General features: G+C 32.0%; 2 protein-coding genes across 2 annotated transcripts in view; both read left to right on the forward strand.

The window, feature by feature from the left end:
• The window catches only part of LOC133203264 (uncharacterized), a 218,427-nt gene that overhangs the window by 69,457 nt on the left and 132,031 nt on the right, over nt 1-16,939 (forward strand). The window lies entirely within an intron of this gene.
• LOC133203237 (uncharacterized) lies at nt 5,793-12,578 on the forward strand. The gene is made up of 10 exons (XM_061339058.1): nt 5,793-6,037; nt 6,810-7,075; nt 7,593-7,773; nt 8,705-8,790; nt 8,892-9,029; nt 9,303-9,699; nt 9,862-10,117; nt 10,927-11,066; nt 11,182-11,366; nt 11,745-12,578. The coding sequence occupies exons 1-10, from the start codon at nt 5,793-5,795 to the stop codon at nt 12,542-12,544; spliced, it is 2,694 nt and encodes an 897-aa protein (XP_061195042.1). The 3' UTR covers nt 12,545-12,578.

The raw sequence follows: 16,939 nt of genomic DNA on the forward strand, positions 1-16,939 counted from the left end.
AAAAAAGGGGGGGGGGCGGTTTGCATAAATAGTCGTGGGTGCTGTCCTCTCATGTTCTAAATATAGGTGTTCTTGATTTTGACATTCATTCTCCAATTTTAGCTACAAGATTAGTATACAGAAAAACGATTAACACCTTGTTTACAAACAAACACACACGACCATTTGGGACCCATTTTGGGATATACTCTTCATCCTGTATTAGTTTATACTATACTATGTGTATTTATTTTTTAAAATCTTAATTCGTAACCCCCCCCCCCCCCCCCCCAAAAAAAAAATCCAGATATTCATAAACAGTTATCTATCGTATAACTTTCCCCTTGAAATCCCCCAAAAATTCTTACATAGGCCTATAAAATAAAAAGAGCTTTTATTTATAGTTTCAACCTTGTTCTGAACAAAAAAAAAGGAAGTGTTCATTTACAAAATCAAATACTCAGTAATAAGGAGCCGGATAAATATGTTTTTAAATTGTTTCCAAATCCCGTTTAATCTTTGTCAAGTGTATGTTTATTCATTATGCTTGTAATTCTAAAAAAAAATATGGTTTAAACTATAGGATTTATTACCCGATGTTAAAAGCAAAAGCCATTTTTTTTAGCGAAAAAGAAAACAATGCCCTTGTCAACCAAAGTCTTCCTTTACAAAACACCTTTCTTGCTAGTTTATAGAATATCCCGTATATCATGGTGATATTTCATCCTAATCGCATCTTACATGAACAATACTGCTGGATACTAAGATGTGGAAACGGAGCAAAATTTTTTCTAACATTCTAATAGCATGATTGTATTGCTTTGAATTAAATTTTGAATTCTTCTCATTATCCTTCACTTTCGTTCATGAAATAAACATTGTATTTTAACTTTACAGCATAATTTCAATACAAAATGCAAATGTTCCTCGCTGTCTATTTTGTATAAAACAAGATTGCTGGTATCGACTTGTCGGACAAATCGTTGGAATTATATGACCCCGATATGAGATCGATCCAACAGAATATGGAATACAACCCTAATTTATTTTCTTTTCAGAATTTTATTCGATATTGTCTCAGTTGAATAGGTTTATCAAATTTTACTTCCGATAAACTGCAAATATGTTTTTATCCCTTTAATCGATCTCATCCATAAAATATGGAATTACAGAATTAATGTTGCTTAGAATTACCTCTGTTATACAATTTATATTTTTCAACTGGTCTATATATTTATCAGTTTAAGATTGTATTAAGTAATTTTTCCTATACCAAGTATTATTTTTGATTAACAACATCTTATATCCAATGCCTGTATCATTTATCGGCAAGGAAGTGGGCTACGCACAAAAATTAGCCATAAAGACTGTTACTCCCGCCAATCTAAAGCATCAGACCGGAAGGTACCGTCTCGGCCTTTTGGCCAAATTAACAGAGAAGCATTACACTGAATAGTTTAATGGTAGATCTTTTTTCCTAATTGCTGGTTTATTAATTAAAAATAAATCAATTAGCCCAACATGCCTTTAATCATTCAGTCAACATTAATGCCAAAATGAAATATTTATAGAATTAATTCTAATAAATTAAATTCAAATTCATGGGTCAAAGTTGTTTTATGATTTTTTTTTTTCTAAGTGAGAAACATTCTTGGAGGAATTTAGCTTGCTTTTTATTTGATTTAGGAATAGAAAAATCTACGCGGGCTGCAGAAGCAAAATTAATTGATCGTGATATGCTTCATGTACATTTGGACTTTGAGAGACTTTGAATGCTTTTAAAAGCATCACACCGTATAGTAAGAAATTTGAATGCAAATGAAGAATAAGATGCATGGGTTATGAAAAAATACTAATGTTGATCTACATACTATATTTTTACTTAATTATTTAGCAAATATTTAATAAACAATCGATAATGTTTAGGATTATTCAGCTCATTTGGATTCGCTTCTGATTTTTATGAATTCATTTTTCATAATCGTTTATTGGTATTTATCGAAAATATCTTTAAAATATCATAATAATTATCGATTAAAATTGGGACAAAATACACATATAAAAATAAAGAATTTCTAAATCCACATAGATTTGTTGATGTAAAAATTGAAAAAATTTCCATACACGCTTTCCTGTATTTGAGCGCACCTTATAAGCGTAAACCAGAAAAAATCCCGCAAAATAATGTCAAAGAAATTGTGACGTCGTTTTAATCTCGCAGTGACGTTATATTTTCTGTACACTGACGTCGCAGCCAGAGGGTTAAATAGCTTTTTTGAGCTCTATTTCCTTATACTATCAAGGCGGAGCAACTGTCATGACGTCAAACCTCATCATGACCTCATTACCATATTATCTTCATGTGTAGCCTTAACTGTACTGCTTTATATAGAAATATCACACTGCTGTTTTGATTTCGGCCCTAGTATCAGCCCGAGCGGTTGGTATCGGCCCAAGACCGGAGGGCACGGGCCGAGACCGTCCGAGGGCTGATACCAGGGACGAGTTCAAAACAGTGGTGTGATGTTGTTTATATCATATATCTAAAACCAAAGAAATAAAAGAACAAATATAAAGACTTTTTACCAACAAAATGTTTTATTAAATTAAAATGAGTTATCGTTCTTTATTTTCGATGTTCATCGATCTTGAGATAGGTAAAGATGTTGCTTGACAAAGGTAATTAATCATGTAAAGTGAGTATTTGCCTGATTTGGTCATTAAATAGATGAGTCTTGGTGTTTTAAAACATGTTACGATCAAGGGCACATTTAATTGCTAGGATTTAACCCTCTGGCTGCGATGTCAGTGTACAGAAAATATAACGTCACTGCGAGATTAAAACGACGTCACAATTTCTTTGACATTTCATTATATTTTGCGGGATTTTCATTTTTTTTTTCTGGTTTACGCTTAGTGCGCGTCAAATACAGGAAAGCGTATTTGGGAATTCGTTCATTTGTTACATCAACAAAACTATGTGTATTTAGAATTTTTTTTTTTTTAATATTTTGACCTAATTTTAATCATTATGATTTTTTAAGATATTTCCAATAAATACCGCTAATCGATTATGAAGAATGAACTCATAAAAATCGAATTCAAATCAGCTGAATAAACAGTATCAATAATTTGTTAAATATTGGTTAAATAATAAAGTAAAAATATAGTATATAGATTTACAATAGTATTTCTTCATTCTCCGTCTTATTCTTCATTTGCTATCAAATTTCTTAAGTACGGTGTGGTGCCATCCAAAACATTTCGCTCAAAGTCCAACTTTACATAAAGCGCACCACGTTCTTTTAATTTTGCTTCTGCAGCCCGTAGATATTTCTAAATTAAATTAAAAGCAATTAAGCTGAATTTCTCCAAGAATGGTTCTCACTTAAACAAAAATCATAATAAAACAACTTTGACCCATGAATTTGAATTTAATTTATTAGAAGTTGTATAGATATTTCTTTTTGGCATTAATGTTGACTTTTAATGATTAAAGGCATGTTAATTGATTATTTATTAATAAACCAACAATTAGGGGAAAAAATCTACCATCAAGCTGTTCAGTGTATAGCGCTTAAGATTCTCTGTTAATTTAGCTAAAAGGGCCGAGACAGTCCTTCCGGTTTGATGTTTTAGCTTGGCGGAAGTAAAAATCTAATGTGGCTAATTTTTGTGTGTAGCCCCCTTTTTGTCAGTAAATGATATAGGCATTGGCTATGAGGTGTTGTTAATCAATACCAGTAATAATCCCTTGTATTGGAAAACTTATAAAATACAATCTTAAACTGATAAATATATAGACCAGTATAAAAAGTATAATTCATATTTTTAAAATTTCAGAGGGCATTTTTATCAACATTAATTCTGCAATTCCATATATTATGGATGAGATCGGTGTTAAATTAAGAGAAAAAAATATTTTCAGTTGATCGAAGTAAAATTTGATAAACATTTTCAACTGCGTCAATATCTGACATAAATAAAATTCTGAAAAGAAAATTAATTAGGATATCCTTATTTTGTGTAGGATCGATCTGATATCGGGGTCACATAATTCCAACGATTTTGTCGTAAAAGTCGATCAAATACCGCCCATCATGTTGTTTACAAGATTGACTTTAAAAACATTAATTTCTACACCTTTTGCATTTTCTATTTAAATTATACTGTAAAGTTAAAATACATGCGAACAATATTTTATTGTATGAGAGGAACTTCCAGGATAATGAGAACAATTCAAAACTTTAAACCAATACAATCATGTATACTATTAGAATTTTAGTTTAATTTTATGCCCCGTTTCCACATCTTAATATTCTGTATTGTTCATTTGCGGGGAGATTAAGATGTAATATTCACCAGAATATATGGAGTATTCTATAAACTAGCAAGAAGGCTATTTCTAGTGTTTAGTACAGGAGGACTTTTGCTGACAAGGGCATTGTTTTCTTTTGTACTAATAAAAAATATTTTTTTATTTTTAACATTGGGTAATAAATCAAATACTAGTTTAAACCATATTTTATTTGAGAAGTACAAGCATAATAAATAAACATACACTGGACAAAGATAAAAAAAGGGATTCGGAAACATGTTTTAAAAAAACATATTAATCCATCTCCTTATTACTGAATATTTGTTTTTGTTGTAAACAACAGATCCGTTTGGGTTGTTTAGAACAAGGTTGAAACTATAAATAAATGTTCTTTTTACTTTATATGTGAGAAATATTTTTTTTTATTTCAAGGTAACTGTAGTATTTTTTGGGGAGGGGGGGGGGTCACACAAACTGACCAATATTATAAAAAAATAACTACGTAAGCATTAACTAATACAAGAAGAGTATATCTCAAAATGGGCCCAAAAGTGTTTGTAAACAAGGTATTAATCGTTTTCCTATATTACTAAACTTGTGTATAATGTCAAAATCACGAACGCCTATATTTAGAACACGGGATGGGCAGCACCACGACTATTTATCCGATTAAATGCAAACCGTGCCCCCCTTTTACAGATCTGCTGGTTGCATTTTTAATCTACGTGCATTTTTTTGTGTGTGTAATATCAAAGTGTCAATTCATTTTACTGACAACGGGAGAGCAAGGGGATTACAAAATACCTTTATTTTACACACTTATTTGGTTCTCATTTATTTATTTAAAAATGAAATTTTCAATCCTCTTTTTTTTTTTTTTTTTTTTTAATAAATCCTGACTATGTTCCTTTAAAATCGGGGTTAATTGTATTAGTGTTTTAGTGGAAAATGAATTCCTTTTAGGTTTTGAAAGCGTAGACATTAAATATAATTATCTTCAATTTTTTCAGGTTGTGTTTATTTAAAATATTCTAAATTTTAAGTTGTGTAGATAGAGAATTCTTGTATCCTTTAGATTGCTAAAACAAAGATTTTTCGATGCGACTTTTTGGCAGGCACATACAGTACAATGTCACTGCGACCCTTTGCCAAAAATAGCCAATATATTTGAGCTCGATGACATATAATTCCATAACAGAGTATTTCAGCATAGATGTATTTACATGTGTTTGTAAATTAAATGGTCCTTAAGGATTACGTTTACTCAACGTTACAGTTAACACAAACGGGTCGCCGTAGAATATGATGTTGTAAAATCGGTGACGTCATGATATATTAAATATAGAAAACATTAAGAAAATAAAGTGTTGATATTAAATTAAACGTAACAGTAAAGAATAATATTAATTTTTTTAACAATCCGGTATATGCAATTTGTTATTTGCGACATGCAGTAAATTTCGCGGCGAATGTAAACAGTCGTCTGTTAGAAAGAATGACGCGGTGGAAACGACAGGGGTTTTCAAAACAGAATAACAAATACACAAAAAACTCAGAGATCTTAAAATCTCGGTGGAAGTGCGTCCGGGACGACCACAGTTATTCACAGGCCGATCATCATCATCTTCCCCACACGGACAGCAAGGAAACTAATTCCGATCAAGTACCCCACACGTACAACGATCGTGAAGTTCCCCATACAGCTGGATGCGATGTGATTGTTCATTCAGAGAGTTCTGGGTAAGCAACATGAATATTGACCATGCATGTGATCTAATGTATCTGCGTTCATATGATTATCACATATATTTTTGTTCAATTTCACGATCTATCTGTTGGGTGAATGCATGCATGCTGTAAACGAGCTAAACATTCTCAATTTTAATTTCACGCACTCCTGCCTAATAAAAAAAATAATACAGTCAAAAACAAAATTATGTTGAAATAAAAATATCTTACATTTTTTCCTCAGAGAAATAATAGAGAGAGAGAGAGAGAGAGATTTTCTGACAGTGTGATGGTAATAGCTGGTGTCTTACATTGTCTTACTCTGACTAGAAATAGGCCTAATGTGTCAGTGTGTACTAAAAAATTAAGTACAATATGTAAACACTGGATCTGCAGCTGAAAACATGCATTCAAACAATACACATGTATGATTTTTTTAAAAAAAATTCACCAATTTTTCAAAGTCCTAAATTTTTATTGAATTTAAATGATTTAATTGATTGTAAATTTTGTGTGCAAATTCTTAATAATAATAATTATAGTACTGAACTAGTGAAATGAAATCATGAGGGTAATTTTAATATTGAACTTTGTAATTCATTTATTATTTTAAAAATTATTGTAGTTTTAGTTACAATGCACAAATTAATGTTATTCACATATTTCTACTTTATCATATGATAATTTTTAGATGAGGATAATAAATTGCACAGCCATCAAAATGATAAACAGAACTCCATGTCTACCTAAACAAAAACAGATTAAAAAAAATATAATATTAAAGTTATCTAAATGTTTATATTAGATATGATTCTTCATGGAGGGAAGGAAGGAGGGTGGTGGAGCTTGGGGTTCTGGCCGATGGATTGTCTGGCTGTAAACAGTGTGGATTGCCACTTCAGTTGTCTCACACCCAAGGAATACGCGATTGTGGCTTAGGTAGCTTTCTTCAGGTTCGGTGTCGAAATTTATGGTGTGGACATGTCAATGTGATTCCAACAGGAAAACGCCATGCTCGCATATGGGATGCTAATACTAAGTTAGCTACAGGTATAAATAAATGCATACAATTTAAAAAGTATGTATTCAAATTGTGTGTTAATTGATTTTCATTAGGGCTGGGACGATACAACTTTTTCTATATCGATATGTATCACGATATTTGAGCCACGATACGATATGTATCACGATATGTGTAATTGGTTATAAAATCTTTTTTGGCATTGAAATAAACAAAATATTTCTTTGCAAAAAAAATAATTTATTCAAAATAGTTTTTTATATGTTGTAAAACAAAAATATTTTACTCAAGTGGTGTTAATTATTATTTATTTCATATCTATATTTATATTTTGCTTATTTATTTTATATATTAAACCCCTGGCCAAATGTTAAATAAACAGAGAAAAACAGCAGTCAGAATTTTTTTTGCGATATTTCGATATTTCTACATATGTATCGATATGCGTATCGTCTTCACAAAGAATCGATATTATCGATATCTCGATATATCGTCCCAGCCCTAATTTTCATCATCATGTAACTTTTTTTTTTTACAATTTAATAGGAATGATTCATGCTGGCATTGGCCCAGCTCAAGTAAATGACCTTTTAACATCTATAAATATCCCTGCTATAAGTACAAAGACCATCCAGAATAGACAAACAGAGACAGGGCTGGCCATTGAAAAAGTTGCTGAGGACACCATCCAACAGGTCTTACAAGATGAAATCCTAGCAACAGTTGAGTAAGTATATACATGTTTACACCCATAAAAAGTGATGGTAGATCTAATATGCCACAATATTTCCTCACAAAACTAATTTTTGGGTTTTTTAGCTCACTGGAGCCAAAGGCTCAAGTAAGCTTTTCTGATCACATTTCGTCTGGCATCCATCTGTCTGTCCGTCTGTCCATCTGTCTGTAAACTTTTCAGATTTTGGACCAATTTCAACCAAACTTGCCACAAAGTATCCTTGGGTGAAGGGGATTCAAGTTTATTCAAATAAAGGGCCACGCCCTCTTCCAAGGGGAGATAATTACGAATAAGTGAAAAATTAATGGCATCTTTTAAAAATCTTCTTCTCAAGAACCACTGGGCCTGGAAAGATGAAAATCATGTGGAATCATCATCAGGTAGTGTAGATTCAAGTTTGTTCAAATCTTGACCCTTGGGGACAGGGTTGGGCCACAATGGATGATTAAAGTTTTACATAGGAACATATAGGAAAAATCTTCTCAAGAACAGCAAAGACATGATTGGTCATATTTATGTGGAAGTATTCTCAGGTAATGTAGATTCAAGATTGCTTAAATCATGACTACCATGGGAAGGGTGGGGCCACAATGAAAGTTTAAACTTACAGGAAAAAAGCCACAGTTAGTCAAAGAAATATGTAAGCATCCTTACTTAGTATAAATTTAAGTTTGTTAAATCCTACCCTCTCCCCTTTTTAGGGGTAGGTCGAGACCACTAATGCATTTAAGCTTTTCAATACAGAACTGATTTTTGCTTTTTTCCTAGCTACAGTGCTCAGGTGAGTGATGTGGCCCATGGACCTCTTGTTGTAATCAGTATTTCAAAATAATTAATAATCATAGTAGGAGTAATAATAATAACAATAAAGAAAAATTCAAAAAATAAAACAAAAACCAAAAAAAAAGCATTTTTTTTTCAGAACTGAAGGAGCTGAAGAATTAACGGTAACCGTAGATGCTGGATGGCAGAAGAGGGGGAGTGGTCACTCATTTGATAGCTTTTCTGGTAACTAGCTGTTAGTCTGTAATCATAATGTCTGCAATTTACATGATATGAGAGGTCCAAGTAATAATTTTACCTTAAATTCCTTTTCATTTTAATTGAAGGACATTGCTCAATGATTGGAGAACACACCGGGAAAGTAATAGGGTATGAAGTGCGTAGCAAGATGTGCAGGATATGTGAGAGTGCTAAGAGGAATGGGAAAGAAGCAAAGGAACAGGACTGTAGACAAAACTGGCAAGGTATTAGATACTTCAATTGAAATGAGTGTTTATATTTGAGATTAAGAATAGGATTTAATTGTTACCTTTTGGTTTTATATGTATGTAATTGTTTTTTTTTTTTTTTTTAAATAAACTGAATGAACTTTTACTAACCTGCTAAAATAGCAATTTTTGAAACTGAGAAATGCGCCTGTACATATCTTTGAATTTAATTTTCAAATGTAATATTAATCTTACTTAAAATTTCATTAACTTAGTTTTTAAATTTGTTTTTTGATTTTTTTTTTTTAGGAAGTTCTAAATCTATGGAGCCAAGTATGGTTATCAGCATGGTAGAGAAAAAACAGGACAAAGGAATAAAGGTGTCCACTGTTATAGCTGATGATGACACCACCACCATTTCTCGCTTGAAACAAAGTGTAAGCCCAAACATTAAAAAAAAATGCGACAAGAACCACATTAGAAAAAATTTTTCCTCAAGTCTATATGCTTTGCAGAAAAAACACAAGTCCTTAACTACAAAGGTAATCCACTACCTTCAAAAGTGCTTCAATTATCTACTAGCACAAAACCAGGGAAACCCAAGAGGAATAGAAAAGGCACTTGATGCCCTCTGTAATCACCCTTTTGGAAACCATGAGTCATGCAGCGATTCCTGGTGTCAGCATGTTAACAATCCGAAGCAAAGGTACTATTATACATATGACTATGTATGGACATAATTAGTATGTAATTCAGTATCAATTTGAAATAATGTATCTACATATACATTTATTATGTGCAAGCTTCATCTCGTCCATTTCCTAACCCTGATTTAATTGATTCAGTATATGTTCAAAATAAATTGAAGGTACTCTTCCTTGCCTTATGGAAAGCCCTTAAAAGACTCGGACCTTCAAGATTCACTACATTCAATATGCAACCAATGGAAGCAGAACAGCTGTAAGATCTCCAGTCTGGGAAGCACCCAACCAAATGAGTCCTTCAATAGGACTGTGTCACTGAAAGCTCCGAAAAACCACTACTTTAGCGGCTCAGCTAGCTTAAACTACAGAGTAGCAGCATCTGTAGCAGAAAAAAACTCTGGAGCATCTTATCTTGTTGCTGTGAGTATATATAAATTTATGAAAAAATATTATTTTATGAAAATTTATGTACCAAAATGTTATATAAATATTAAATGGAAAATAATCTCAAGCTGTAAAACTTTGACAAAGATGCTTAAAAAATAGAAAAAAAATTGATCATAAGATATTATACAATTATGGACTCTTTCGGTGGTGAATATGGTTTGTTATTCACCAGAAAAATATCAATATTGACCTCGGCTTTGCCTCGGTCAATATTGATATTATTCTGGTGAATAACAAACCATATTCACCACCGAAAGAGTCCATAATTGTTTTATTATATAGTCCGGATTTGAATAAATAAGACATTGAAGGCTGCATGATGATACAACTTTCATTTACGAACTTTTGTCGTGGAAAAATTAAAATAAAAATGTCCAGATCACAAGTTATAGCTTTTTGCTGTTTTTAAGACATCGAAATGTTAAGAAAATAACCCTGCAATAGGCTTGGCTAATGTTTTTCCTGCTCAGATACACATCTGGCTCCGGCCGTTGCAACCAATTGTTTAGAACGTTGTTTGAGGTGTTGATTGTGATGTCGCAATGCCGCTGAACGCGCACCGACCCTTCGGTGAATACAGCTTCAAAACCAGTGAATATGTAGTGTTTTGAACTGTTTGTGTTTGTATAGATTATATAGGGACTATAAATAGACTATATAATAAATATGTGTATGAGCAATATTTGTAATTAAATTAACATTACTAGCAAACCATATAGCTTTTGCACTAAGCTGTAGCACTACCTCCCTCCTAATGTTTAATGTTATTTTTGTCCTAACAGGTAAACAAAAAGATCGGGTTATCTCCTGGAAGGTTTACTAGGAAGTTGTGCTATCTCAGGGAATCCCAGTCCAGGAAGAGAAAGGCGATCGCCAAAACTAAGGAGGCGAAGAGAAGAAGACGTGAGCTGAAGGCTAGGAGGTAATGTAAAATAAGCTCTCTTGAATGATGCAAACATATATTAGTTATCAGTTTGATTTTTGAAATACATGAATTTATATTTATAGACTAAGCATTTTTTTCCTCATTCTTAAAGATCCTTGTGTACAACTAGTAAAGAAATTCATGAAGGATCCACATATGAATCTGGAATAGGGTTAGCTCCTCAACAAGCTAACATCATTACAGAAATTCCAGTCCCACGCCCAAGACCACAGATGGAAACAGTTGATGTTGAAAATCACACACTTATCTTATTTGATTTAGAAACAACAGGATTAGGTAATGCATTTAACACAATTTAAATGTTTCAATTTTTTTTGTGCAAGAAGTTTATATAGATATTTTCTCAAATTCAGTTTATTCAAAAGAACCATAATTATATCCCTGCTCGGAAGAAAATGATGTATACAGTTTTACCCCTGTAAAGTTTCTGTCAGTTTCTGTGTGTGCACCTTTCAATAAATTTTTGTCTCTGTTTTCTCAGCAACTACTCATGATGTTTTTAAGTCTCTATTTAATGTTTATAGGCATGCCATGTGGTGGAATTTATTTCTGTATAAATCCATATACTCCACTAGCAATTATTAATGTCAGTTGGCCTTGTGAGAATGTTTTTTATTTGTTCATTAGACATAAATAGTGATATTTTTCTTTTAGCTCGCACTTCTCATATTGTTCAGTTGGCAGCTGTACAGAATGAGGATAGATTTTCTACATACATTATTCCTAAGAAGTCCATAACGCCAACAGCTTCTGAGATAACAGGACTCTCTGTTAGGAATGGAAAACTCTACCATAACAACGAAGAAGTGACTGGCATTTCTCTGATGGCTGCATTGGATTCTTTCTTGAAATTTCTCGAAAAGTATAACAATATCATTTTAGTTGGTCACAACATTAAAGTGTTTGATTGTCCAGTGCTTTTTAGAGCTCTTGAATCATGTTCTATGTTATCAAGATTTTCAAGAAAAGTGAAGGGATTTATGGATACAAAGCTTTTATTTCGAATATCCCATCCAAACCTGAGCTCTTATAGCCAGCAAAATCTTGCAGAAAGTCTTCTTGCATGTTCATATGAAGCACATAATGCCCTTGAAGATATTTTAGTGTTGCAAAAGTTGCTAGAATTAGTGAATTTATCAGATGATAAGCATAAGTGTGCAACATTTTCATTTGATTATGCTATGAATGTACTATCTTACCAAAAGGAAGTTGACAAAAATTTTCCTTCCTTACAAATTCTTGTTCAGAAAAAGGTGTTGAGTGTGTGTATGGCTAAAAGAATAGCTGGAAGTGGATTAGATTTTGATAGTTTGAAACTAGCTTACTCTAGAGATCAGATTGGTATCCATGCATTGTTTACTGAAGTGTGTAGCAACAGTTCTGTGAGGGTGACAAAGTCGAACAAAATTATTGAGGCTGTGAGCTCTTTTTTTCTGTCGTTAAATGAAAGTTAAATATATTATAATGTGCAATGTCTTGATTTAAAGAAAAGCAATTCAATTTGATTAATAATTTATTTCCATCAGTTTTTTTTAAAACAAATTTAGCAAGTTTATTATTTACCAGTTTATGTAAGAAATTGACAGCTAGAATGTTCATGATAATTCCTGAAATAGAGAATCAATCTAAGTGAAATTATAAATAAATTTAATTTTTTTGACAAATCCATTATGTATGAAGATTTCATTTTGAAATCATCGATCTGTATAGGTTTTTGATGTGTGCTGTTAAATAATAGATTACCAATATTCATCTCACAATTATATTTTATACCTACATGTAATTAGTGATTGAGACTTGCCTAATGTAGTCTTATGCAGTATGATATAACCTCCCAAAGAGGTAATGGACTGATAATATAATTGTGCAAAGCCCATTATATAAGTTAATTTGCCTCCAATTTATAAGTTATAGTCTGTTTCTAAAGATATTTTACACTTTTTAAATCCATATCAATCTTGTAAGATGTGATTAGGTAATTAACATGTTGAATTTTTTTATTCCTGGCATTTTCTTATGTAATTAAAAAAAGTCACAAAAAGAAAACATATAGATATTGAATTTAATTCATATTTATGTGCATAACTTTTTTGAAATCTAACATTGCAACAGGTGTAGTACTATATCTCTGAAATACATGTATAAATATTTTATTACATTTTCTTACATTTTAAAGTCATCAAAAAATGTATATCAAAATGTTGTTGTACAAAATATTGCACTTATTAATCAAGCTATGACAGAGGAAATTCTGATTAAAACTTTTCAATTTAATGAAAAACCAAGATTTTTTGTTATATATTTACAAAGCTGTATATTTCTAATACAGTGATGCATTTGAAAATCTTATTTAGTTAAAAAATTATCAATATTTTTCATATTTTATTTTAAATAAAAATATAGTGGTTGGCAATGTGAAAAAAACTGATTAAAAAATTTTCAAGTGGAAATTTCTGAAAAATTTGACCATTGACCCCATATACATTTTATACCAATAAAATAAAGAGAATTTAAGTCTTATAAAAGTATGATTTATTTATTGTTCCTATCAGTGGGATTTTTTTAAATTCTTGATGAAAAACTGGTGGAATTTTGAAAATAATAGAGGAAATTCGGACTTTAATAATTTTAAATTGGTTGACCCAAATCTGAAAATTATTTGGTATTTTGCACCAGTTACTATGATAAAATACATTTTATATTCCAAAAGAGTTATGATACTACTCATATTTTGCTTGAAAAGAAAAAAATGGCTATAGTGTAGAATTTGGAGGAATTTTCCGGGAAATCTTGGGAGGTCAATAGCAAAAAAAGTAGGTCATTGACCTAGATATTCCAAAGTGGAAAATGACACTACTATTGGGGTTCTTTAATGTACATTTGTTGGTTTGTCACTCCTATCAGTGGAATTTTTTTTATTCTGAGTAAAGGTATACCTTAAGCATGATACCACAACAAAAAGTAAAATACACATAGCTCTCATTCTTCGTAATTTATAGATTTCATGTAAGCTTAGATGGTTAATTATAGAAAATCCAAGTAAAGTGAGTGTTTGCATGCAAAAAACGTATTTTAAATCCAATCATACTTTCATCAGTTCATATAATACATGTAAGATCCCTTGCCAGAATGTTATCCTTTGGAAATGTCCTATTTATACATGTACAGAACAGAACAAAACATTTATTTCTAATTTAGAGCCCAGAACAGACAAGTATGAAATTATTACAATAACATGGAAAAGAACAGTATAATAATCAGTAAATGACATTGTTCATTGTACATTTATAAAGTCCAGTACTGGACGTGTGCGTTGGGTCATACCCAGAGCGGTCCCGCGCGAGATATATGTTGCGAAATCATTGCCATGCAGAAACATAGATGGAATATGAAACATGCCTGTAGTCTTAAATTCTTAATATGCAGCATGCACGGATGGGGGGGGGGGGGTCCGGAACTCCACCCACCCCTGGCGTTTGCGGGATTCTGGATACGCGCCTGTGCAGGTGTCCTAAAAAGCTAGATAGTTTCCTGTTTAAGATTTCCTATTTTTTAATTTTCCCAAAATAAACTGTGATTAGTACAGTGTATCTGACTATTTATCTGACTCTTATCACAAAATCCTACTTCCTGAAGAGAGAGGGAGGAACCACTTTTTTTATATATTATATATGACACTCCCGAATGTGGTCTGTGCTTCATGAAGGGTCTGACGTATTTTATTTCTATATTTAATAAGTAAGGGGGGTCCTACCCCCCACCCCACCCCGATATGTGGAATATTCTAAGAGCATGAATTACTGATAAACGATCAACTCGGAACCTTTCTCAAGGCTGGCTTGCACGTACTCCTTATTATGACGTCATTTACGTAAAATGACGTTGATTCTAACTGTTGCTGCAAAATAGACGAGAGTACCAAATTTTAATTGAATTTTTAGTAGTAAGAAAATGCATTTAAAATGAAATCGTGTACAATATACATTTCGTTGAGCATGTTCAAAAGTAATACATATGAATAACAACTCATTATTTGAAAAATTTCACGGAGTCATCAGTGGTATGAATTTTACTTCGTTTATCCATATATGTCTGAAATTTTTATGATATTCTACAAATAAATCATGAAACAATTCAATGTTATACAATAAAAAGGTGCAAAGGTTTAACAATTATTTACATTGAATAAAACTAAAAGAAATACATGACCACATTTCAGTTCAATAAAATCGGTCCAAAATCGGCCCCGTGGCACTCTTACGCAAACTGTGTGATTGGCCCTGTGGCACAGAAGTGGTTAAATAAGTGTGTTGCAGGCTTATTTAACTTACATTTAAATGCAAATGCTTTTGAATTATTAAATCTTTTTATAAAAAATGCTGTGAAAATGTAATAATAATATAAAAATCTCAATAAAAATACAGAAAAAATAACGCAACATTTATGACGTCGCCAGGGACATATATGTCCCTCTCGCAGCGAACGGTAAAAGGACATATATGTCCTTCCCGCAGCCAGAGTGTTAAAGGTACCAAACTTTTGATAACTCTACTTTCACTTTGGATCGAACCGGTTTACTTGTTCAACAAATCGTCACATGTCTGAGATTTAAAGTTACTGTAACTGTTTGTTTTGCTTACGATATGTATTAAAATAAATAATGACACAAAAAAGAGAAAATTTGTTATTGTCTTACTGTCAAAGCAAATTAACGTTCATTTCTGTTCAAAACATACAACTCTCAGTAAACAAGAGTTACCTCTCTTACGTCACAACTACCATCATTTGGCGCACTTTTTAAAAACAATTTTCTCAATATTCTAGCATAAATAAATAATTCTTAAAGATTCGGGACTAGTTTTAGTATACAAAATATTTATCTCTAACACTTTAATATAAATTTTACTCTTAAATCACACAAATTAAATAGAAATAATGGATTGAAATGTGAAGGCGAGACAGCCCCTTGACAACGGGCTGAGACAGAGATATCTTAGCCCTGAGGGCGAGACAGCCCTTGTTCCAAGAGGCTGTCTCACCTAGTCCTAAACGCCTGTATCAAGGCTGATACACTACTAGGTATATGATATAATATTATCCCATTCCGTCAGGTCAATTAACAGTAAAAATTCATAGGTATTAGGTTTATTTTTCTGGATTTATTTTGGAGACATAAAAATCCGATTGCATCTTTAACATAATTTTAAATACTAAGCGTTGGTTATACATCATTCATGATATCTTTACCCATCTGCATTCCAATGTCCGTTAGATATCAGATGATAATTATAATATACGTTAAAATATAGTTTAATGATAATTTTTATCTATGCAGAACAGTCAAGAATTCCTGGAATCCCTTCACAAATCATTACCTGACCAATCGAATCTAGTACAGTACATAAGGACAGATCGGTGCTTCCTAGCACAATTTCCATTATCTCCTATCAAGAAACTAGAGAAACTAGAGAAGTGCATTGTAGATATCACTACCTTAACGAAATGGAGTGAGAAAATTCCCCACGAATGGATTTTCTTGAATGATGACATTACTGAAAAAAGAGGCATTCGTCTTTTTTTGACATTTGAGGAAATAAGAAATAGGATGCCCGTACAAAAAGAGAAAAAAAGGACAGAGTGTTTATGATATGTTAAAATATTATCACGAGGCTGGGGAATGTCTATTCTTCAAAGAGGATGGGCTCCGAGATTTGGACATTATTGATAGCCAGTGGTTTATCGATACATTCAAAACCATCATTACAGACAAATTACACGTGAAAGGAATACTTGCAACAAATAAGGATTGGAAAGAGCATTACGAAACTGGGAATTTAAAAGACTCCCTA

Source organism: Saccostrea echinata, unplaced genomic scaffold, assembly GCF_033153115.1.
Source record: "Saccostrea echinata isolate AGI-Se365-2 ecotype Australia unplaced genomic scaffold, CSIRO_AGI_Sech_v1 ptg000049l, whole genome shotgun sequence".
In the NCBI taxonomy this organism is placed as follows: domain Eukaryota; kingdom Metazoa; phylum Mollusca; class Bivalvia; order Ostreida; family Ostreidae; genus Saccostrea; species Saccostrea echinata.

Bases quoted from the DNA above. Each gene is read 5' to 3' on its own strand.
- LOC133203237 (XM_061339058.1), top strand. From the start codon at position 5,793: ATGACGCGGTGGAAACGACAGGGGTTTTCAAAACAGAATAACAAATAC. The intron at 6,038-6,809 runs GTAAGCAACATG...ATAATATTAAAG, and splicing joins GTTCATTCAGAGAGTTCTGG to TTATCTAAATGTTTATATTA. The intron at 8,791-8,891 runs GTAACTAGCTGT...TTTTAATTGAAG, and splicing joins CTCATTTGATAGCTTTTCTG to GACATTGCTCAATGATTGGA.